Here is a 24,687-nt window from a genome sequence, read left to right as displayed (position 1 = left end):
GCCTGCCCCTCCTCCCGCTCCTCCTCCTCCTGATGCTCCTCTTCCTCCTGCTGCTCCTCCTCCTCCTGCTGGTCCCCTCCTCCTCCTGCTGCTCCTCCTCCTCCTGCTGCTCCTCCTCCTCCTCCTGCTTCTCCTCCTCCTGATGCTCCTCTTCCTCCTGCTGTTCCTCCTCCTCCTGCTCCTCCTCCTCCTGCTGCTCCTCCTCTTCCTGCTCCTCCTCCTCCTGCTGCTCCTCCTGCTGTTCCTCCTCCTCCTGCTCCTCCTGCTGTTCCTCCTCCTCCTGCTCCTTCTGCTGTTCCTCCTCCTCTTGCTGCTCCTCCTCCTGCTGCTCCTCCTCCTCCTGCTGCTCGTCCTCCTCCTGCTGCTGCTCCTCCTCCTCCTGCTTCTCCCCCTCCTGCTCCTCCTCCTGCTGCTCCTCCTCATCCTGCTGTTCGTCCTCCTCCTCCTGCTCCTCCCCCTCCTGCTGCATCTGCTTCTCCTGCCTCTGCTGATTGTCTCCTCCTGCACTCCTCCCCCTTCTCTCCCCTACTTCTCTCTCTGTCTTGTGTCTCATCTCTGATGTTTCCGGGTTTCAGCAGTCACACATGCACAGGGCACAGGTATAAAAGCAAAGCCAGTTAATCCTGTGCCCCATCCAAACAAACGCAGATCATCGTCTGTGTGCTCCCCCTGCACCTCCGAGCCTGGGCTCGAGTGAGCTCCCACTGTCTTCTCCCTGTGATGCCCTCAAGAAGCACAGGTTGGCCCCTCGCCGAGATCTCTTAAATACGTAGAAGTCATGACCCCTGCGTGTCTGCAGGACCCCTCCCCCTTCTGCAGCTGGTGGGAGGGAGAGCCAGGACAGTCTTGCGCAGCCAGAGCGCTGGGCTAGGAAGGCCGCCTGCACACTAAGGGCCGTGTGGGGCTTCATCCGTTCCTTCACTGGGTCCTTGTAACAGTGCTACAAGGTCGGTGCATTGTCCCACTGAACAGCTGAGAAACTGAGGCACAGAGCAGCTTTCCCAAGGAAAGTCAACAAGGAGAATGAAAAGTGGGATTCTGCCAGGTCTCTCAGACCGCTTGATGTATCCCAGCTTAGGCTGTGATACACGCAGAGAAGGCACAGGGAAATGCAGGGTGGAGGAGGAGGTGCTGGCTTGTCAAAACTAAGTAAGCCCCACTTGGTTTTGTTTTGAAATTTTTTTTTTGTTCATTTTCGAGAGAGAGAGACAGAGGTTGGGGGGGGGGCACAGAGAGAGAGGGAGACAAGTGGAAGCAGGCTCCAGGCTCTGAGCTGTCAGCACAGAGCCTGATGCGGGGCTCGAACCCACAAGCCATGAGATTATGACCTGAGCCGAAGTTAGACGCTTAACTGACTGAGCCACCCAGGTGCCCCGGTTTTGAAATTTTTCTAATGGCTGTGAATCCAAAGGGCCAGAGAGCTTGGGAGGAGAGACAGGGACAGGAAAGGCTTGGTATTTGTGTTCATTTCCTTGGTACTCAGAGTCTGATCAATTTGCACTTCCCCTTCTTACTCTCATATACCCACGTGCAGGGACTTTAGGACGTCCCCAATTTCTGACGACTAGAGAGACAGAAAGGCCTCTTGTATTTAGTTACCTTAACGTGTTACAAAAGTCATCTGATGTTTCTCACAACTCAGAGCTGGGGGATTTTTGTCCCTGAGAAACAGACCTAGTGCTGAGGAAGTTTTATGTTGTTGATAGGCTAGTGATGTGTGTAACAAAGACAACATATCAATAGCCCCAGACAGGTTAATCTAATTCCACTTAGAATAATGCAGTTACCCCTGTAGACTACAGTCAGTTCTTTAGACCTTGGGCCCTACAGTTTAATGCTATTAAAAAAAAAAAAACCCACTTAAGTCACAATTGAAATTGCTGCAGTTTCTTTAAACATCTGTTTCATATATGATAATGCATTAGTAGTTAGGTTTGGACCACATTACAAAAAGAAATTTTAACTTCTGTAACATGCTAATAGACATTTAAATTTTCTTCTTGGGTGATTTCCATGGTGAGCAAGCGTGGCTATTATAGTTGATTCCTGACGAGTTTTACGACCATGAAGATACCCAGATCATTGGATCCCGCATTATCTGTTACCATAACATTACCATGCTCTTTAAAAATTGTTTAGTGTTTTAACCATAGGGAAAGGATGTTTGTCAATCAGACTAGCCTATTTTTGCAGAAGGGAAAATAAATGTTCAGAAGAGCCCGGGAGTCGAGGGGATCCATGGATAGACGCCAGAAGTGCCAGCTTTTCTGGCTTGTGCACACACCTCCGTCTTTGCACCTAAAAGTGGAAAGGAAGAAAGTCCTGGAAACTTAAGTGGCATGGCATCCCTTTAACATCAAAAAGGTTTTTCCTTCTGCCTTCAATGCCTCAGCTGGTGACATCGACCCAAAAAATATTTTCTTTAAATAAGTAACTCCTAATGTTGCTTAAGCAACACATTTCCCTTCAAACTATAACTAATGAGGGGGAAGAGATCCTAGGAAGCACCAGAGAGCATGTCAGTGGCAGTCCCCTGGGCAAGTGGCTGCTGTGAGGTCTGTCCTGAGGTAATTCTCTTTCCTCCAAGTACAGAAGCCCTGTTCTCAGTAGACGGGGGCCTTCCCACCCATAGTGCTTGGTTTTGTTTGTGTTTTTGGTTTTTTTAGTAAACTTATTTTTGAATAATTTTAGGTTTACAGATAAGTTACAAAGCTAGTTCAGAATTTCAGAATACCCTGCACTCAGTCTCCCTCATTGTTAACAATATTACCATGGGACCTTTGTCACGGTTGAGAAACTGCCATTGGTAGTGTTAACCAAACCCCAGACTTTATCTGGATGTCACCAGGGTCTCCATTAATGACTGCCTGTTCCCAGGTCCCATCTTTGTTGTCACATCTCCCCAGCCTCCTCTGGTCTGGGCCGCGTTTCGCATGGCCTCCCCAGTCTTGAGAGGCACAAGCCACCCATCCGATGGGTTAGGTCTCCTTTTCCTTTTCAAGCTCCTGAGTAGAAAGAATTACTCCCTGAGGATCTGCGGGGCTGGGGGAGCACCGAGGGGCATCGGGAGCTGGATGTGTGGCATTTCAGCTCGCAGACATGCAGGGAGATCCTTGAATCCTGGGGCATTTCCGTGTTTTGACCCTCCCTGTGAAACTGCCAGGTCCACACCCAAGCTTCAGCAAGTCTCACCTTGTGAACGTGACATCAGAGCGCTAGTGGACTCTGTTCAGAATGGCTTTCAGAGCTAGTCTGAGCCTCACAAAACACTATCTCATAACTTTATAGTTGGTCACATCACTTCGAAGCAGAACATTGTCTAGCCCCCAAAGAGCTTTGACTGTTAACTAAAACATATACATATATGTGCATACGTGCTCATTCATGTGTTTATTTCTCTTTCCAAAGATGCATGCACCCTTAGGGGCCGCATCAGAAGGAGCAGCTACAGCCACCATACTTCCCGCCCACGAAGTTAGGGAGCACATGAACATGTGCTTCTTCTGGTCTCGGAACAGTCAGTGATGCAGACAGATCAGACTCTATAGATGCAGAAAAGAACTGCTTGTTTTAATATGGCCTGAACCTGATTANGGGGTTAATACATTTTAAAATGTTTATTTATTTATTTTGAGAGAGAGAGAGAGACAGAGCATGAGAGCATGAGCAGAGGAGGGACAGAGAGAGAGAGAATCCCAAGCAAGCTCTGTGCTGAGAGCTCAATCCCACAGACCATGAGATCATAACCTGAGCCAAAATCAAGAGTCAGACTCTTAACTGACTGAGCCACCCAGGCCAAGTGGAGTGAGTACTCAGGCCAAGTGGAGTGAGTCTAACGGATTGCTTATTTGTGTGTACCCTGCCTCGCTCACAAGAAAGGCTTTGCAGTGGAAAGGTACCCTGACGGTGTGCCTTGGCTCCCTTCAGGCCACGTGGGGAAGTTTGAACAGCAGAGTTAGTGTTTCTGTGAATGTGTTTTCTATCCTAAGAGCCAGACCCTATCCTCTGGCTTAAAGAAAAGAAAAAAAAAAAATTGCTCCTTTTCATGCTGCCTGAATTTGAGAACGCCCAGAAGGCTGCCTGTCCAGGGTCTTGCCGACAGGTCACAGGTCCTCTTTCTCTGCAGAGCTGGAGAAGGAGCTCTCCCGGAGGCCCAAGAAGGTCTGCATTGTGAAAGTGGTGGGAACCCGGAACCTGTGGAAAAACATCGTGGTCCTGTGTGTGAACTCGTGAGTCACAAGAGGGACACGCACAGGGTGGAGGTCAGGGAGAGGCTGGAGAAGACAGTGTCTGGAGGAGAGGCCGGCAGGGCCCTCCTCCTCCCACAGACACGTCTTGAATTACAACCATGGCACGGGGGCCTCTGGTCAGCCCAGGGCTTCGCGCTTGGCCACGGGGCCCTGGGTAAGTCTGAGAAGCCCCACGATCCCTGTGTAGACCAAGAAGGTCTTTCCCATCTTGACTCACAGCTGACCACACAGGGTAGCCCTCACTCAGGGTCAGAGGTCACCTCAGGCGAGGGAGGAAGTTAACTGTCATTTGATGTTAGAGACTATTGGGGGGCAGAGGGCAGGGTTTGCAGTCATTTGTGAAGGGCCTCAGGACTCCTGTCTGGGAAAGACAGAGGCCCAGAGTTAGGGCTCCGTTCCTACATTCCCCACAGCTATTTCTATCAAAGCCACTCCACTTCATCAGTTCTCGATATTGGGGTTCCTCCTGACACCCTGATTCTACAGACAAGGAGGTGGAAGCCCTAGCCACTTGGCTGGTCAGGGCCTGAGCCCTCACGCCTCAGCCTCCCCACCCAGAGTTGGCTCCAGACATGGCCACTGTGCCGCTGTCCAGTCCTAGACAAATGCCAGCTAGGCTAATGGGACCATTAAGAAGGGAATGACCTTACCAACTTTTCTTTTGGAAAAAAAAAAGAAAACCAAATTGTGACACAGAGGAGATGCCAAGTTTCTATTTCAGTGCTTCTTCTTTGGGGAAAGGGGGATCAATCTGTCCGACCTTGTTAACTTAAAATTACCTATTGAGGTCAGAAGACTTCCTTCCTACCAGAACATAAAGGTAGGAGATTTCTCTGAGACCTTCGCAGGCTGAGAAACAGAACTGTCATCTGGGATCCCCAGAGATTAACCGCATCTCCCTGGTTGCTAGATTATAAAGCGGCTGCCCCAGCAGGTCCTCTGCTGAGTATGTCCCAAGTGGAAATGAGTTCATTTGGCCAACAGCAGCCTCCCCCTGTGGGGACAAGGATCTGCTGCAGTTGACCTTGATGCATCCTCACGGTTTGATAAAAGCACTCTGATTTCCCCACAGCATGGAAGAGGGGGTTGGGAGAGAAGGACATTTGTCACTCTGGGGTGGGTGTTGAGCACTGACATAACGGGCACGCTCCCACAGCACTGCCCACGCGGTGAACATGCACCTGCCGCCTCCCCAGCTGCACAGGTGGATTTGTCTCCCCATCTCCCCAAGCCGACCTCTGTCTCCGGCAAGAGGGACACATGTTTCCCAGCAGGGTTATATGAACCTCTGGGGACAGTAAAGAGGCTTGACCCGGGGCAAAGGGAAGGAAACGGATGGGAAACAGTGATAAATTACAAATGGAAACAAAGTCTTCAAGACCAGGTGGTCTTCATTTGGTCTGACTTCCTACTGGCTTCCCCACGGTGTGTTTGTCAGTAGCAGCAGGGAGTTCTGTGGGTGGATCCCCAAGTTTCCAGAACCCTGAGCGCTGAAGAAGAGGCAGAGGCCCAGATAGGCAGCATGTCTTAGTAACCTTGTGCAAGCTGCTTACCCTCTTGAAGCCTTTTTGCCCCTCTGTAAAATGGGTCTGACCCTAGCTCTTACGGTGCTGACATGGATTCAGTGAGTTGAATGGGGAGTGCTTTGTCTACATCTTGATTTGTTTGATGGTGTTTGAACAGAATGTCTCACTGCTTGTATGCTTACACCCTTCTGCTCAAGTGATGGCCGAGGAGAGTGAGCCGGCACCCCATGAGAGGGCAGGCTGCCGTCATCTCTCTGAAGCCTCTTTGCATTGCATCCCATCAGACATTAGGTCATGGTAACAGCATGTTCTCTGTGATGTGTTGAGCTGCGTATGTGTTTCCTGGTCACTGAGCCCTCCTGTCCTGTGCACCTGCACACCGCCCCCCTTGGCGTGTGCGTCTCCCACAGGCTGACGGGGTATGGGATCCACCACTGCTTTGCAAGAAGCATGATGGGCCACGAAGTAAAGGTGCCGCTCCTCGAGAACTTCTATGCCGACTACTATACCGTGGCCAGCATCGCCCTGGCCTCCTGCCTGGCCATGTGCGTGGTGGTCAGGTTCCTGGGGCGCAGGGGAGGGCTGCTGCTCTTCATGATCCTCACCGCCCTGGCCTCGCTCCTGCAGCTTGGGCTGCTCAACTGTGAGTGGGGGTTGGGGGCGTGGATGGGCCACGGGGGCAGAGGCTGGGGGAGGGGAGCTGGCCTGTGACCAAAGGGTTTTGAGCAGGGCTGGGTGAGACTTCAGGGAAGTTTTCTGTGACCCAAGCTATTATTCCAAAGCCAACAGCTTAAGGGAAGAGCCTTGAGAAGGACAAGTTTTAACTGGAATGTCCATGGTGACTGTCCCTGAGTGCACTGTGCCTTCCCCCCACTGCCCCAACCCAGCCCCCAGGGCTGCCACTTGAAGCCTTCCTTCTGGGCTTCACCACCATCCCCCGCACATGAGGCCTTCCCAGTCCTGGTGGACATGACTTCACTGACGGCTGGACTGTTTGTGAAACATCACATGACCAGAAGAAGAAAGCACTCTTTCATGGGAAACAAGGGGGACATTTGGACACCCCTGCATCGGGACACTGCTTGTCAGCAGATGTTCCCAAGTTTACCAGCTTGTCCTTGGGCCAAAGAATTCCTTGGTAAATGTTAAAAATAATTTAAAGGAAAACTAGGGGCTCCATGTAGTGCCTCCAGCTGTGGGAGGCATATTTGGTACAGCTCCTCGTGCATGGAAAGGCACCAGGCATCTCTCTCCGACCCGCCCAGAGTGAGACAGGAAAGAGCTGGGCAGCGTGCCTGCTCTCAGCAGGCCTGGTCCTCCAGGGACAGGCTGGGACACCACAGGAAACAGATGCCACCAATCGTTCCCCAGCTTCACAGGGAGAGCCGACCCGAGGGCCGGGCATCAGACTCATGACTGTCCGGGGGCAGCGCGGAGCGGAACTGCAAGGAAAACAGCCTTCGCATCATCCACAGTGAGAGAGTCCGTATCCAGAACAGAAGAAAACACTCAAAGCTTTCGCAACCTCATTGTGCAAACCGGATTCAAGAACAGCTACTTGCAAACCCAGGAGCACTTTTTCTAATCTGCTCACATCCTCACGCACTCCGTATCTTGCTGGGAGACTGGTCTTCTTTTCAGCTGCGACCAATAACGAAACGGAGAAGTGGCATCTGGCTCCTGACCATCGCATCCCCTTGTGCAAGCTCATGAGCTTTGGGGGACAGCAGCAGCCCCTGGGAGTGTCGCAGATGCCCTCTTTGTCCCTGAGCAAGAACGTCTGGGGCGCATCAGGGCTCGGAGCTCGCAGAAATGCCGTCTGACGGGTCTGCCCCCGCAGAACTTGCTGCTTCCTTGAGCCCAGACCAGCAGTGACTCTGGAATAATTTTCTTCACAATGAAATTAATGCTTTGGCTTGAGGTCTGGAAGGTGTGCTAGCGTCTCCATTCTGAAGAGTTCCATTTTCTCCCCACATTTGGAGACCATAGCGGTTTTAGTACCCTCCCCTCCAAACAAAACAAGCTTTGTTTGGTCAGGTGCTAATCCCCGTGTCCGGGGCTCTGTCACCCCCCAGTCTCTGCGTCCCTCCAGCACTTGGCCCCCAGCCGGTATTGGTCTTGCTCCCCAAGTGGGCGTGGCCGGCTGGCAGTAGGGCCAACCCAGACGTGGAGGGGAGTTCGCTTAGAAACGGGTCCCATGGAAGAGCACCATGACAGCTTCATATCTAACGTGCGTTCTCTCTCCTCTCTTTACCCACCTTCTTCATTCTCGTCCGCATGGGCCCAGTGATTGGGAAATACAGCCAGCATCCAGACTCAGGTGAGCCCCAAATGCCCGTGCTGTGCGCATCACCATCTTTTTATTGTACTCAGTTGGGCATTTTCATAAAGACTCACAGACCTGTGATTTCCCTTCCCTCTCTTTCTCCTTCTCTCTTCCTACCCTTCAAGAGTTGCAGCTGAAGTTGGCCGTAGGTTGGACACTATAAGCATACATTTGTATTCTCTACTCCCTCTTGCCTCTAGAAAGAGCACCTTGTTTCCCCGTTTGCGCCCAGCTTGCACGCATGGCCTCACGTCTTCCACCGGCATGGGCGGTCAGCACAGGGCCCTTCTGGTGCCGACGCCCTGCTGCGGTCTGTTTTTCGGACAGTGCCTGGGTGACGTCAGAGAACCCCAGGGAGCGTTGGAGGCCTGGCTGACGGTGCTGCCCGGGGAAGCTGCTGTCCCCCTTTGTGAACTGCAGACGCTTGCTGCTCTTGGCTTTGGGGATGGCAGAGCTGGTGCCCCACATCTTGCTGGTCACATACACTTGGCCCGACTCGAGCCTGTGCTGCCAGGGCTCTCTGCAGGGGGCTCCCTGAGTTCATGATGCAGCCTTATAGAGAACTGAGCTGTGCCCCATATGTATGACCCCAAGAGCATGCCAGTGCCCTGTGCTAGATGCTGCCTGGGTGTGTGGTCAGACTCTGGTGCCATTTGCAAGAAGCCTGGATGGGTTGAGCACTGGCCCTCCGGGCCATAAATTCTCTTTGGTTCGAGTTTTTGTTCCCTTAAATCCAGCCTAGTAAACCCTGTCCTGTGTACTGGATGGGCCAGCCCTCAGGCCAGAATAGCAGAGACCTCCTTTCTCTGAAGGCTGGGACATTGCTAGAGCACTGGAGAGACCACCAGCCTTCCCTCCTGCCAGGTCTGGCTTGTGGCCTAAGGAATTCCGGCACAGTCAGTGTGAGCTCTAGCATTCAAGGCCCGCAGGGAATCACGGGAATCCCAACAAAGTCTTCTGCCAAGAGGGTCTGACCTCTTACACCTGGACATGCTCCTGAGTCTCCAGAGGGAACTGAGCACCCTAGTCTGCACCCCGAACTGGGGAAGGGGGAAGACCCTTCCTGTGGTCCCAGGCCTTTCCCCCCTCCCCTGTCCCACTGCTGTCTCTGCACCCCTCCCTACCCCCACCTGCCATGCCAGCCTCCTTCTTCCCTTCCCTCCTGCCCCCCTCACTACCTCCCTGTGATTCTCCCTCAGGTATGAGTGATAGTGTCAAGGACAAATTCTCCATCACGTTTTCCATCGTGGGCATGTTCGCCTCCCATGCAGTGGGAAGCCTCAGCGTGTTCTTCTGTGCAGAGATCACCCCCACAGTAATCAGGTACGTACTGGGACGTGCCCCCCAGGGCATCTTCTCCCTAGGACTCAGGGGAGGGCGGGATGTTTAGCAGGGCTTCTGTGGAATGAACCAGCATCAGCTTTGTCCTGCCCTGGCCTCCGGACAAGGGTGCAGCTTGTGTGCTGTGCATGTCAGGGCCTCGGATGGGGAAATTTGCCCTGACTCTGAGGCAACTGAGAGTCAGTCGAGAACTTGACCCTGGGGTCCATCCAGGCAAGGAGCCAGAGGAACAGGGAGCAGGAAACTTTTCAGGGTACAGAAAGCTCGTGCTTTAACTTCTTTTGTTTTAGTTCATGAGGTAAGGTTTTATCTTTTCTCCTACTATCCCCAGATAGCAGTACATGGATCCTTCACACCGTTTGATGCTGGGAAGATCACAGCATAATAAAAGGGTTTGCCTTCAGTTAAAAGGGCATCACTTAACTACAGAGTCATGTCATTTTCCTGGTAATTACTGTCTGTGACTTATGGAAGAGCCCATCTTGATTTACATCACACTGAGCTTTGCCTGGGAATATCATTAGCATGTTTATTAACACACATGCTTTTTTAAAAACAGACATTGTGAATAAATTAGGCAATTATTCAGCCATGAACTAAAACGCAGAAGTCAGCATGACGCCACCCATCCACACTCACTTGCCCACATGAACAAACAAGTGGAGCCTAGGACAGTTCAAGGCAGGACTTGTGCAGACTAATTATTTTAGCCCCTCAGGTGCTGCATAGGGCTCTGGGAGCAGATAGGTAGGTTCGTGGACTTTGTTCTTACATTTCCACTAGTCATGCTGACCAGAGAAATTTCACATGACCTCATTTTGCTTCATTCTCCTGGATTATTACAGTACATGCCAAGGAATTGTATATTTAAGGGGGGAAAAGCAATTAAATGCCAAGTAATGTATCCTGTTCCAACCGTCTGCTAAGCCAAAGTGAAGAGCCTGAAGCTTATTTTTCATGCTAGAGGTTGCAAAATGCCTTAGGCGGACAGGATCTCCCTCGATGTCCTTTCTTTACCTAGTTAAATTTCCTTCCTTTACAAAAGAACACAGCAAAGAGGGCTCTTTCATTAGTGCCCAAGTCAAGGTTGGACCTTCTGGCTTTCCACCTGGCCTCCCCACAGATTTGTATGATTATGTATCATTCTCTGGAGGCAGCCGGCCACCTCTGAACTCTAGGAGTTGGTAGACCTCATTAGTCATTGTTAGATTTTGCTTAACAAGCTAAACTGAAGGAAATACAGTATCCTTTTCCTCTTTGATGCAGACCTGGAAAGGGAATGATTTGGGACTAGAAATTCAACAAATGTGTTCTTAGATTTGGATTGCCAGGATGACACACTGGAAAAACTATTTGACCCTTGGTGATGTTTTTGTACTTGTCGAGGATGAAAGGATATCAAGTCCAAAGGGGGTCTCAGGCCAGGAGGGAAGAGTTTCTGATGTCGCTCCCTTACCCTTCCCTTTGGAGTCTCTTTCTTGCAAATACACTCAGGGACACTTCCCATGGAATCCCTGGACAGAAACTGACCTCCCTTCCCTCCCCCTACTTTACAAAGATAAATCCAAGATAAACTAGGATAAGCACTTGGGGTATGTGAGCTTCATTTATTTTTTTTCTTTTTCTCACTGAAGTGTAATTGACATCCAGTGTTCTGTTAGCTTCATTTTTCTTCCTACAAAACTAACCTTTTGCTACAAGGCTGTTATTAAAAACATAACCTCGTGAGTCAGGACAGTAGCCAAGGTTAAGATGCCAGGATTAACTAACTAGAAGCAAATAGGAGGATAAGAACGTTTTTTGAACAAAGGCTTGTGGAAATCCATTGTCTAAGAATGACAGAGACTCAGGGAGCCTGGGGGACTTAGTTACATGCAACTCTTGCTTTCAGCTCAGGTCACAATCTCCAGGCCTCAGGATCAATCCCCACCTTGGGCTCTATGCTGAGCATGGAGCCTGCTTAAGATTCTCTCTCCCTCTGCCCCTCTCCCCCACTCTAACACTCTCTCTCTCACTCTAAAATTAAAAAAAAAAATTAATGTTTAAATTTTAAAAAATGACAGAGACTCACTAGAATCTGCTGAACTAATTAATACCATTGTTTCACGAGAGTCCATCCTGACTTTATATTGCAGAGAAGCACTCTCCTCTAATCTAGGCATGGTCCAGATGCTGTTCATTTTCATCAGCTGATGCAACAAGTTGTTCTTTGACTCTCTTCTTGAGGCTTCAGGAGTTGGGTGCCTCGGCAGGCAGATGTGGAAGACCCCGTCTGCAGCACCCTCTCGCATTTGGCTTGGTGAGAAGTGGGTGGGGGCCCTGGTAGAAGCAGTTGGTGGTTTTTTTGTGCAAGATCCTCTTTTCCATGCAGTGTCCACCTGGAAGCTGCAGGTGGGAGCCCCTAAGGCCTTTGCTGTCTTGCTCACCCCTCACAAAAATGGGGTCAGTTAACAGAAGAGGCAGTCACTGTGGATAACAGGCCTGTTTCATTTTCCAACAATTCCACTCAGGAATCTCTGCGTGGGCCTTGGCTGTTAATTCTCTGTTCTGTCTGAGCTTATCATATGCCCCTTCCTGGTATCTTCTCCTGCTTTCCCCCCCTTCAGGCTACCCCACCCCTTTCTTCTAGAAACTTCTTTCTTAGAACTTGCCTTTTCTGAGAGCTTCCTTCTGAGTAACTCCTCCCTATTTCCACGTCAGGACGAAGAACCTGGGCCCTGATGTCCTCCTTTCTAAAGGTGCCTCAAGGACAGAGATGGCCTGTGTGTAATGTGACATCTGGAGTCTGTTTAACTTTTCTGAAGATTTGTGTCTTGTGTACATACATACATATATAACAAGTGCTAAGGGCCAAGGAGCCAAGGCACATAGGCTAGTTCAACAGCAGGATGAAGAACAAAGTGCAGAGGATGCAGCCTAGAGCCTCAGACTCAGATCTCCAGCACGGGGAAAGAGTGGGACGGACCTGTGTGTGATCCCAGGGGCCACTTTTCTGTGTGGCCTTAGGCAAGTCCCTCTGCCAGCCTTCATTTAGCCCTTTTGCCCTAACATGAAACTCATTATGACTGCCTTGTTATTTGGCAGTGATGCTGAGGGGAGAAGGAGTATATAGAAAGGGTCCAGCCTCAGCAGATCACAATGTATGTTATGAATTATCCCTACCTGAATATTTTTGGCAGTTATATTTATTTCTGTAACTATTGGCACAAATTTTTGTCTACCCTTGACTTCACAGAAATTCAGTAAAGACAAATTAATATAAAAGGAAGTAAGGGGCACCTGGGTGGCTCAGTCAGTTAAGCGTCCGACTTCAGCTCAGGTCATGATCTTGTGGTCTGTGAGTTCGAGCCCTGCAGCGAGCTCTGTGCTGTCAGCTCAGAGCCTGGAGCCTGCTTCCCATTGTGTCTCCCTCTCTCTCCCCCCTCCCCTGCTCGTGCTCTGTCTCTCTCAGTCTCAAAAGTAAATAAATATTTTTTTAAAAGTTTTAATAAATAAATAAAAGAGGAAGTGAAAACTGGGAGGTTCATTCTGTTTAAATGCAAGATGCTGGGATTCTAATGATTTCAAGATTCTAGAAGTCTTCATTTAAGCTTGCTACTTCTAATAGTTAGTCGACCTGTGTATCAGTCTTTATATCTTTAATTAACATGCTATTACTAGTCAGATAATAGCCAGTGGATATTAAAATTTTTCTGCTTCTAAAGCATGAGGATGCAAAATTTGCCCCCTGGTTCTCTTTTAACTGTAAATTGAGGCGGCTGCCTGGTGTGATATTTAAACATGGGCTTGCTGCCCTCTAGTGACAATCTAAAGAAAAGCAGAAAATGCACAAAGCATTTTAGAGGAGTAGTAATGTTAATGACCCCAATTCTCTAAACTGAGATTTCAAAAAGATAACACCAAGCCAAAAATGGTATACCAAATTCTTCCAAAAGCATCCCTCACCTTACTGAGCAATTTCAAGGTATCCTTGATAGAAAACCAAATAGAAAATTGCTTTCATGGGAAAAATATGATATTTATATGCGCATATTATATACGCATCTTATATGTGCACACACATATGTAAATACTTTGGGCTGTGTCCTCTACCCTCCTGTATATTAACTCATGTGTGGACTTTATTCACAAGGTAAGTCTGTCTCACTGCTTGTTAGTGCCGCCCACACTTGGTGACAAGCAGAAACCCAGGATGTTTCAGAGAAAACGATGTCTTGCTGGTATTAATGGCCCCAGGGAAACATATCCATTACCCCCGGCATCCAGTATGTCCCTTGCAGCATCCTGTGGCTTCCCAAGTGGCCAAAATTATCAGAAAGACTGCTATTTTGGGTGTTCATATCATCCATCTTACAGATGGTTTTACTCACATTGCCCTTCATAATGGCCGTCTATATTTAAACGGCCCCATTCATTTGGGTGAGCTGACCTTCCTACTTAGGAAGCCAGTATAGTCCACAAGCATCCAATATTTATTAGGCATAAATAATATGTGCCAGTTGGTATTCTAGAAAATAATTCTTGCCCTTGACAAGACCATAGACGAAATGAAGATGGTAGGCATATGAAGAAATGCTAACAAAAAGGTACAGAGTACGTTAAAAAGTGGTCTAAGACCCTCTGCCTGAGAAGGATTGATACCTGGGAGATCTCCCCCAAAACTATTGCTATTCCTTGTGTCCCCAGTAGCACAATGGTGTGTGACTATTCCTACAGTACATCCAGTCTCTCTCCCTTGGTGAAAGGCTTTCTTTTTTTTTTTTTTAATGTTTGTTTATTTTTGAGAAAGGGATAGAGAAAGTGGGGGAGGGGCAGCAAGAGGGGGAACAGAGGATCCAAAGCAGGCTATGTGCTGACAGAAAGCCTGATGTGGGGCTCAAACTCATGAACCCACAAACCATGAGATCATGAACTGAGCCAAAGTTGGATACTTTAGCCAACAGAGCCACCCAGGTGCTCTGGTGACACGTCACAGCATGGGTGAGTGGTGACTGTCTATTTTCTTACAAAGCTAAGGCTAGGAAATTCCATCACTCACTGACTGTATTAGTTATCTATTGCTGTGTAACAAATTACCCCAGAACTTAGTGGCTTAAAACAGTACAGGCTTGTTGTCTCACAGTTTCTGTAGGCAGAAGTTGGCAAGGCCTTGCTGGGCCCTCTGCTCCAGGATCTCCCACAGGCCGCAGTGGACAAGGGTCGGACCAGTCTTCAAGCTCATTCAGTAATGGGTAGATGTCTTAGCCTGTCTGGTCTGCTAGAACAGAATGCCACAGACTGAGTGGCTTATAAACAAGAGTAATTTATTCCTTACAGCTTTAGAGGCTGGACATCTGAGATCAAGGTGTCAGCAGATTTGGTGTTTAGTCTGCTTCCTGGTTCGTTGATGGCCAACTTCCCTCTATGTCCTCACATGGTAGAAAGGTGAGGGAGCTCTCTGGGGCACCTTTTCTAAGGGCACTAATCCCATTCATGAGTTCCCCACCCTCATGACCTAATCAGCTCCCACAGGCCCCACTCCTAATACATCACATTGGGGGTTAGGAATTGTGGGGTATGACATTCAAACCGTAACCGCAGGATTCAATTCCTCTCTGGCTATTGGACCAAGAGCCTTAGTTCTCTGCTGGCTGGAGCTCACCTTCGTTCCTTGCTGCCTTGAGCGTAGCAGCATAATAGCTTTAGCCAGCAAGAGCTACAAGTCAATCTTTCATAGCCTAATCACAGAAGGAACATCTCATTACCTTTGCCATATTTTATTGGTGAAAAGTTACTAGGTCCGGCTCACACTCAAGGTACAAGGGTATGAATGCTTGGGAGGTGCGAATCATTGGGGCCATTTTAGAAATCTGACTACCATACAGAGGGACACCACACTGAGTTCACCTAGTCCCTGCCCCTGAACACCGCTAATGTCTGTTAGAGACCCAGACACAAACACAAGCGAGTCTTTGGGCTCTGTGAGGTGCACCAAGGGGAGGGAGGGTGGGCAGGGCAGCTGGGCCAGAGCACTTTTCTGGCTTGGTGAGCCTGTGCTCCAGAAACTTCCAGGGGGACGTGATTTGCAGAGACAGTGACCCGGGAGGAGGGATGTGTATATCCGAAGGAGCAGCAGGAGGGAGCGAGACCTCCTCCCGAAGGAGCAGTGAGGCTGAGCAGGAGTCCGTGGCAGGAAGATGCTCTGGGCGGGCCCATGAGAAGGGCTCCTGCTCTCTTCATCCCGTCAGTTCTTGAACTTGCTCAGTCCTGGCCGGTCCCCTGCCATTAGGCTTCCCCCCGGAACTCATGCGACAGACACCACCACCCCAAACTAACCCACTGATCTCCCTGTCGTCCCTTCACCTCCTGCTCTGTGTCACTTGTTGAATATTAATGCGGCAAGAAAGAAGTTAGAAATACACCAATATTTCTGCTTTGTGAAGCCAACAGGAGGGGGAAGGAGCTTAGACAGCTGGGAGCCACAACACCCAACGTGTACTCAGCGCGTCCTGGCCCGGCGTTAGGGACACCAGTTGCCCCGGCTTTGCCGACACATGACTTCTTGTCCCTGTTGCAGATCCTCCCTGGGGCTCAGAGGTGAGGCCGCTCATGGCGGAGCCAGAATTCTAACCCAGGCCGACTGGCTCCCGACCTGTGCTCTTAAGTCACATGCACCTCCAGCCTGGGGAGCAAGAAAGGTCTGTTCGGCGGCTGCTCTGGCCTGGCTTGTGCGTGTGTGCGTGTGGGCCAGGCGGCCGGCGGCTGCCAGTCCTTACGGCCTTCTACCTGAACAAACCCCAGTGAGCCTATCTGTGCCAGGCCCAGGGACCACAGGGGACGAGCCTCGTCTCCTTCCTGAGCAGCAGATGAGGAGACCGTTTCCGGCAGGGGAACCAGCAGAGCTGAGCTAAGCAGCTGCGCAGAGCTCGCCTCACAGAGTGGGGACCCGGAGAGCTCAGGGTTTGGGGTACAGATCAGGCACGTGCAGGACCAGGGCTCGGCCAGAACCTGGGGGAGCCACTGGAGGACTCTAAGTGGGTGGCATGATACACTCCATATTCTAGAAAAGTCACTCTGTCAGCAGTGAGGAAAGAACCCAAGGGAGTAGGAGGAAGACACAAGATATGCCAGTTAGGGCTGTGTGACCCAGACAGGCTGAACTTGGCCATGGGGCTTGGCCATGGGTTGGACAGAAAAGGCTGAGGAAGGCAACAGACTCCCAGGCTCTGGCTCTGTCCTGGGGACAGTGTGCCTGGTGAGCCTGAAGGCAGTGTCCCTCCATCCCCACCTTGGCCTCAGCATAAGGGACATGAGGAAACCCCTCCTGCGTGCAAAGACACAAGACCGCTGCTCATTTGGGGCTGAGAGAAGGGAAGAGAGAAGTATCTTCTGTTGTTGTTATGAAACATAACAAAATGGGGAAGGGAGACTCGCCCACTGTCCCACCAGGCACAAGATTGTCATTCTGCTCCATTTGATAAAAAGTGTTTCTTTTCTTTTTAACATTTATTTATTTTGAGGAAGAGAGAGACAGAGTGCGAGCAGGGGAGGGGCAGAGAGAGAGTGAGACACAGAATCCGAAGCAGGCTGAGTGCTGACAGCAGAAAGCCCAACACCGGGCTCAAACCTGTGAAACCCGAGATCATGGCCTGAGCCAAAGTCAGATGCTTAACCAGCTGAGCCACCCAGGCACCCCAAAAGTGTTTCTTTTCTGTGCTGCCTCCTGTCTTGACTGTAGAATTCTGATGTGTCTGCTTTAAGGTAGCCCTTAGGTACAGCTGTCAATAACTTTTAGTGCAATCGCTGCCATAATCCCAGCTATAGAACGTTTCCATCACCGCCAAAAATTCCCTCATGGCCCCTTGCAGTCCGTCTCTGCCCCCACTCCCAGCCCCAGGCAATCGCTCACCTTTCTGTCTTAATGATTTGCACCCCCCTCGCCTTTTCTGGTATTTCATATAAATGGAATCATACAGTCGGTTAGTATAATATTTTTGAAACTCACCATGTTGTAGCACCTGTCGCACCTCACCCCCTTTCTTCCTGTCGAGTACTGTTCCGTTGTACATGATGTGCCTTATTTTATCTAGTCACCAGTTAATGGACATCGGGATTCTTTCTGGTTTTCAGCTACGATGAGTAATGCTGCAGAAAACATTTGCTTCTAGGTTTTTGGGTGGTATATGTTTTCGTGTCTCGTATCAGTGGAATTGCTGACTTGTACAAAAGTTTATATTTAACGTTTTCACAAACTGCCAAGCTTTTCCACAGCCACCACGCCATTTCTCCTTCCTAGCAGCAGGGTTGGTGGGTCTCATCCTCTCCTCAGCCTTGCCAAGTCTGGTTACTCTCTGCTTTTCGATTCCTACCGTCCTAGTGAGTGTGAGTGAGGCGGTATCTCATTGGGGTGGGGATATGCAGGTCTCTAATGACCAGGGATATTGTACATCTTCTGCATGCTCTAGGTGTTTTATGGTTTGTACAGTTTCTCTGGAGAAATGTCTATTCAAATCTATGGCTAGTTTATTAAATTGGTTGTCTTCTCACTAAGGGCTCTTTATATATTCTGGATACAAGTCCTTTATCAGACATGCTCAGTAACCACATTCTCCCAGGCGGTGGCTTCCATTTTCATTTTCTTGAGAGTGTCTTTTGAAGGGCAGAAGTTTTATACTGTGATGAAGTCCTATTGATCATTTTCTCTTCTAGATCCTGCTTCTGATGTCACATGTAATCTTTGTCTCACCTAAGATCACAGGGTTCCCTTATGTTTTATTCTTAAAAGCATTGTAGGGTTGGGGCACCTGGGTGGCTCAGTTGGTTAAGCATCCAACTTCAGCTCAGGTCATGATCTCATGGTTCATGGGTTCAAACCCTGCATCAGTCTCTGTGCTGACAGCTCAGAGCCTGGAGCCTGCTTCAGACTCTGTATCTCCCTCTCTCTCTGCCCCTCTCCTACTCACACTCTGCCTGTCTCAAAATTAAACATTAAAAAAAAAAAAGTATTCTAGGGTTAGCACTTACATTCGAGTCATCAGATATACTCTTTGCTCACTTTTGTGAGCAACAAGTTCGCTCTTTTTCATGTGGATTTCCAGTTGTCCCAGCACCGCTTGTTGAAAAGACTCTCCTTCCCCCATTGAATTTGCCTCTGTCAAAAATCAGCTGACTGTAAATGTAAGAGTGTTTTCCTGAACTCTCAGTTGTTCCATTGACCTGTCAATACACCAATAAATCCCACACTGCCTTTATTACTAGAGCTTTATCCTAAGTTCTAAAATTGGGAAGGTAAGCCCTTGAATTTTGTTATGCTTCAAAATTGTTTTGGCTCTTCTGGTCCTTTACATTGCCATATAAATCTTGGGATCAGATTATCTTTTTCTGGAAAAAAAAAGTCATCTGGGAATTTGATAAGGGTTGTGTTGAATCTATACATTCCATCTAAGGTGGAAGAATTGCCATCTTAACAGTATTGAGTCTTCTGATCCATGAACCTGGAATGTCTCTTCATTTATTGTTTTATTTCTATTTTATTCTTTTGATGTTGCTGGAACTGGAATTTTCTTAATTTCATTTTCAGCTTTGTTGCTGGCATGTAGACATACAGTTGACTTTTGCCCGTTGATCTTGTCCCGTCCCTTGTAGATCAGCACTTTTGTGAGTTAGAGCCACCTGTGGTGCCAACCAAGACAATCAGAGGCTCCTCAAGAGCCTGCTGCAGGGGTCTTCTGCCCAAGCACATCCAAGAATAAAGGTCACTTCACTAAAGGGTGGCGCGTAAGCTCTTAAGCAGCTCCAGTGAAAGTTCTTCCTTGAAACAACCCCACATCCCTGTACCCCCTGCCCACTGGTCTGGGTCTGCTGAGGTGACCCCTTCCTTGAGGCAGGACTGCATCTACCAAGCCCTTTCATTGTAGCTCCAGTGCAGAGACCAGCCAGCCGTCCCTGGCCTGTGCATTGCAGGGCACAGTGGGACCATGACCTCCTGTCACCTGAACGTCATGGTCCCCTTTACTGCAGCCCAGCCCTGCACTGCTTTCTCAGTGGCCACATGATACTTATCCCCCAAAATATGCTTTTATGTTGGAGCTATGACAGAACTTTATGTTGCAAATCTACTAATCTCTCTAGAACTCTTGGTAGGTTCCCTCAAACGGGCAGAGGAATAGAGATAAATGGCACTCGCTCTAGGCTTGCATTTAGTACTTTCTGAGCTCAGTGCTGCTGTGAATTTCTCTCAATCACAGTGTGAGGCTCCTGGTACAATAGCTCCCCAAGCTAGGGCTGGTGGTATGCAGGATGATTTTAGGAAATACATGCTGCACAACAATAAATAACAACTGACGGTGAGAAAAATTATTGTCTCTCTAGTTATGGCCAGAAAAAATCTGTTAGTGCTGTTATGTCTATAGTACTCTCTTTAACCTCTGTTAACCCACCCCCACCACCCGGTTTCTAAATGAAGAGCAAACCTTGGGAAAGAGCATAATTTAATAATACTTTGTTTTCATTGCCTATTATTTACGGCAAGTGGTACTGGTTTTCCATTTACAATAGTGTTGTGAAATTGCCTTTCAAAATAAAGTGAAAAAACTTGAGCTGGTGAGAAAAAATATTCTCTAGAGGTGGTACAAAGCCGGCTAAGGGAAGGTGGTTTGGGATATCCAGCTTGTGGGGGTACACTGGGTGGGGGGCGGGGGCCATGAACTTACCCCGTGATCCTGCCCAAGCGTGTCCCCCCCTACCCCCACCCCCGCCTCTGGGAGCGCCGTGCCCTTCATCGGGGCAGCGTCTAACCGTAGACACTGACCGTGTGTGCTCGTGCCTTCCTGCAGGTGCGGCGGGCTGGGGCTGGTGCTGGCCAGCGCGGGCTTCGGCATGCTGACGGCGCCCATCATCGATCTGCACAACCAGAAAGGCTACTTCCTGCACCACATCATTTTTGCCTGCTGCACGCTCATCTGCATCATCTGCATCCTCCTGCTGCCAGAGAGCAGGAACCAGAACCTGCCTGAGAACATCTCCAACGGGGAGCACTACACTCGGCAGCCGCTCCTGCCGCACAAGAAGGGGGAGCAGCCCCTCCTGCTCACCAATGCCGAGCTCAAGGACTACTCTGGCCTCCACGATGCGGCCACTGCAGGGGATGGGCTGCCTGAGAACGCCACGGCCAATGGCATGAAGTAGCTCTGGGCACGGCCTTCCCTGAAGGGGGGCACTGGGGGCTCCAAGGGTTTGGGGGCTGTTTGGGCACAGGTTTACAGACCAGGGACTGAACACGTGGCTGGGGGCAGGGAAACCCAATTCTGCTGCTGACGCCACGGACGGTAAGACTGTCAACTGGTGTGGGGCAACTCTGTCTTTGCAAGACTCTAAGGACCGTGTTTGGAGGAAGCAGACTCTTTGGAAATAACCCTTTGGACTTTCTTTTCTGCCATGAGATGTTTGTATTTATTTTGGTCATTTTTACGAGAAGCACTTTATTCCCTTTCCTCTGATCTCAAAATGGAACCACCTCCTTCGGAAGAGGGACACGGCCACCGAGGAGGACGCTGTAGGCAGCCAGCGCAGCGGTCCTGGAGGTTACATGCCATCCTTGCTCAGCACCCCGCGGAGGAGCCAGGGGTCGCTCACTCTGGGCCGCGCCCCCCAAGGCCGCCTGCCTGTGCACAGACTGACCGGTCATGGAGTATCTCTATGACCGCACTGTAGACAGAGTGAAATGTAAATGATTAGGTTTTTGCTAGAGAGTCTGTGTATGGTTTTTAAAGGGTTTTTGTGTGTGTGTGTGTGTGTGTGTCTGTGAGGTAAGAGCTTCTGTTCCATGTGTTGGGGAAAAGCAGCTCCCAGATACCATTAAAACCAGCTTAGTCTTTCCTTCAGGACCATCCTTTCGTACTTGACGCTGGAAACTCTCTGGGGGAAAGTGTAGACGTTTCACCAGAAATCCTAAACAGCGAGTAGTACTACGGCCACAGTTTGCTGACGCAGGCTTGCCTGGCCGAGCTCATGACGAGCAGCGGTGTAGAGACATTAACACGATCGATAATCCTTCCCGGGTTTGGCTCCAGCAGGAAAGTGCTCCCGTCCCCACTCAGCTTCTTGGCCAGCACAACTTGAAAACACAGCTACTCTCGAACTCAAAACCAATAGACACATAACTGAAACAGACGACTGAGGCAAACCCACAGGAGCAAGGGGTGCTCCCACCCACATCTGAGCACACACCGCCGCGTAGAGATCACCAGCCCGGAAGACTGTCAGCTCTCCCTGACCTCACGCTGAGAGACTGCGAAGCCTGTGGGAGCCGCGCCCCCTCCAGCCCGCCTCTGCCTGCTTCCTGCTTCCTGTCACTTCCGTCAGCACACAGGGGGGGTTTAGGGCGGGGAGTGGGAATCTCACAGGTGAGTCCACCTGACCTCCAGCCTCTTAAAGCGGCAAGACCAGCGGAGAGAAAGCAATAACTCACCAAAGTTCAACACCCATCCCCGATAGCCAAGGGTTTTTGTTGTGTTCCTCATTTTGTCCCAGAAAGTGAAGGCTTCTTCCTGCTTTTCCAAGTCAGGCTTTCTCTGCCTGTCAGGGGGCGCTTCAGAGAAACCCTTGGAGGGCCTCCTCAAGGACACCCAGGGGGCCACTAAGAAACAACATTGGCGCAGGCAGGCACTGCCTTGTAGCAACGCAGGCACCCGAATTTTTGGACAGCCTGGATTCTTTCTAGAATTGTCCACCTCTGCACTCTGTGACATGTGTCTTTGCTGTGAGCTGTGTTCTTCCAGGGAACCTGCGGCCTCAAGTCTGTGAGGCAATTAGGTGACTTCCAGCTGACAGCTGCTAGAACTCAAAAGGGCCAGAAAAGAGGTTGATATAACTTCCCCTTCTCCCCTTCAGACTTTCTACCTGCCCTGTTCTCAGTCCACTCACCTCTCTCCTCCAAAACTGCTAGACCCCAGTAGGAGCCCTCTGAAGTGATAAAGACATTGTGAGGAGGTGAGCAAACTTGCAGGCATGCATGACTCCAGGGTGTAAACTACACTGTGTCTGTCTCATCACCAGTGCCTGGGGTGTCCAGCCTGCCTGCGAAGGAGGCCGCCTGTGAAGGAAGGCCATCTGGGATGGAGGCCACCTGCTAAGGAGGCCACCTGGGAAGGAGGCTGCCTGGGATGGAAGGCTGCATAGGAAGGAAGGCCGCCTGGCAGTCTCTCCCCTGCTCCGAGCCCAGCTCACCCAGGCCTTCCTTCGTGTCTGTTAAGTCACTTTTGTTCCATGTTTCAATGTTAGTCTGCATTCACCTTAATTTAAAAAGAACTTTCTTTATATCTGTGTAGCCTTCACGTGCCAAACTTGTGAAATACCTTTTGCCTTTTTTAGAGTACTTGCTACAAGGCCACCGGGCAGCTGGGGAGGCGGGAAGGAACCAGTGAGGTCCCTGGGACCACACCTGGCCGGGCACATGTCTGCATCCCTCACCCCAGCCCCGGGCAGCTGCAGCGCTGGGACAGCCCCTTTGCTGTCCTGCAGGACTTGAGCGTGCTCACGGTGGTCCATAGCCCTTCTGTAAGAAACGTACTGAAGCTGTCGAGTGCTGCCAGTAATCCCTATCTAGGAAGGCAGAGGCGAGGCACAGCAGAGACAAAGTCCCGTTCCTCGGTCTCTGATCTCCATCTGACATGACAACTATAAAAACTAGTCCAACAGAGACAGCGGTCAGCACTGTCACTTCAGCGATCGGGACTAACTCATCAACGACTAGGAGAAGCTAGCATGAGGACTGGGCTCTTGGGACCAAAGTCTAGCAGATGTGAACGAGGCTGACTTGCCAACAGTCAGTGAGGTCTCGGCAAAGAGGCTCTTCCAGCAGCCTCAGGGATGGGCTGAGCTCCTGTCCTGTTGCTGGTTCAGCTTAGGGACAGCCGAAGCCCTTGAGGAATGCCTTTATGAAACGGAGCCAAAGCAGAAAAGCTTCCGTGTGGGCTGAGCTCTGGGAAGTCCAGGACCAAGTGAGCAAGGCAGCTGGGGCTCACCGCGGTGGGGTCCATCTCTGCAAGGGTGGGGGCTGCAGCCACCATGTCCCTGGCACCTGTCAGTAGTGCTTGGACTCCTCGGTCCTGTTTCCTTCATGGTTAGTGAGGAAACACTTCTCAGGCACCTGCTATTCAAGTCCGCCTTCCCCCCCACCTCCACCCCTCCACCGCCTGGGGAGACATCCCAAGGTACGTGCTCCAGCTCTCCTCCTCCTCCGCCACCCACTCGTGCACCCCGCGATCCTATCAGGGAGCTGTGATCCCCTTCCAATAAAAGACATGCACAAATGTGAACACTTGAGACAGGGCTGGATACTTCTTCATTTTGTTCTTTTCCAGAAGTCAACAGGAACACCACATACACGAAACATTAGCACCCAAGACAAATAGGAAACAGTTTTAAACGCTTTGTTTTCTAAAAGAGTATAATCACTTTCAACGAGGGGAAAGGGGCTGGTAAGTTGGTTTGGCCACAGAACAGAAAGAGAGCAAAAATAAACCTCGTAAAGGAAGTAATTGCACTCAAACATTACCACTTCCTAGAGCCAAACAAGAAATGACTGAAGTGCCATTAAATGAACCGTGTGACCATCGCATCGCCCAGCCCCTAGGTGGCGCGCAAGCGCACGCACGTGCTGGGGGAGCCCACACTTCAACTCTTTAAAAGGACACCTCACTTTAATGTATTGTGTGTTTTGGAAAAGCAGTACAGTGTGTTATGTCTAGTAGGGAATACTTCCCTCCCTCTGTCCTTCCTGCAACCCCAACATTTGAGGTTTCTCTGTAAGAACCGTGTTACTGTACATGTCGACCGGGATTACTCTGGAGGTGCTCATTCATAGCACAAGCCTAAATCGGGTTCTGAACTGTCGTTCAAAGCTAAACGTCTGCATGATGTCACATCTGTTGTACTTTTGGGGAAAATTTGTATGTAAATGTACAGAAATAAAAATGTTGCCCCATTAACAAATTTCCACTGGAATGTCTTCCCTACCTCATCTGATGGTATCCAATGAAGGGCATTTCACGACCATTGACTACAAAGTAATAAAAACTCTACCTGTTGATGCAGCTCTCACTGTCCCTACTTTAGCGCCTCTGTAAACCGAGTCTTTGCTCTCACCCTGAGGGGACAGCGGGTGGCCTCTTATCTCGCTTGCAGGGTCCTAGTCTTAAAGGCAGACAGAGCCAGAGATTGGATTTAAACACAAACTGTTCACTTAGTGACATTCTCTGACCAC

The 24,687-nt window shown here is 50.0% G+C and overlaps 1 protein-coding gene across 2 annotated transcripts in view; it reads left to right on the top strand.

The window, feature by feature from the left end:
• SLC22A23 (solute carrier family 22 member 23) overlaps positions 1-24,511 on the top strand; it is a 181,660-nt gene extending 157,149 nt beyond the window's left edge. The window contains exons 5-10 of one of the 2 annotated variants that reach the window (XM_077770031.1): positions 4,127-4,229; positions 6,187-6,419; positions 8,064-8,096; positions 8,228-8,251; positions 9,302-9,425; positions 20,258-24,511. In XM_077770031.1, the coding sequence (XP_077626157.1) occupies positions 4,127-4,229; positions 6,187-6,419; positions 8,064-8,096; positions 8,228-8,251; positions 9,302-9,425; positions 20,258-20,609 (869 nt within the window). In that variant the 3' untranslated portion in view covers positions 20,610-24,511. The remainder of the gene's footprint in view (positions 1-4,126; positions 4,230-6,186; positions 6,420-8,063; positions 8,097-8,227; positions 8,252-9,301; positions 9,426-20,257) is intronic. The other variant, XM_077770032.1, reaches the window with a different exon arrangement.
• The last annotated feature ends 176 nt before the right edge of the window (positions 24,512-24,687 follow it).

Source organism: Crocuta crocuta, unplaced genomic scaffold, assembly GCF_008692635.1.
Source record: "Crocuta crocuta isolate KB4526 unplaced genomic scaffold, BGI_CrCroc_1.0 scaffold24, whole genome shotgun sequence".
Taxonomy (NCBI): domain Eukaryota; kingdom Metazoa; phylum Chordata; class Mammalia; order Carnivora; family Hyaenidae; genus Crocuta; species Crocuta crocuta.
This window is presented reverse-complemented; position numbering and strand designations above follow the sequence as displayed.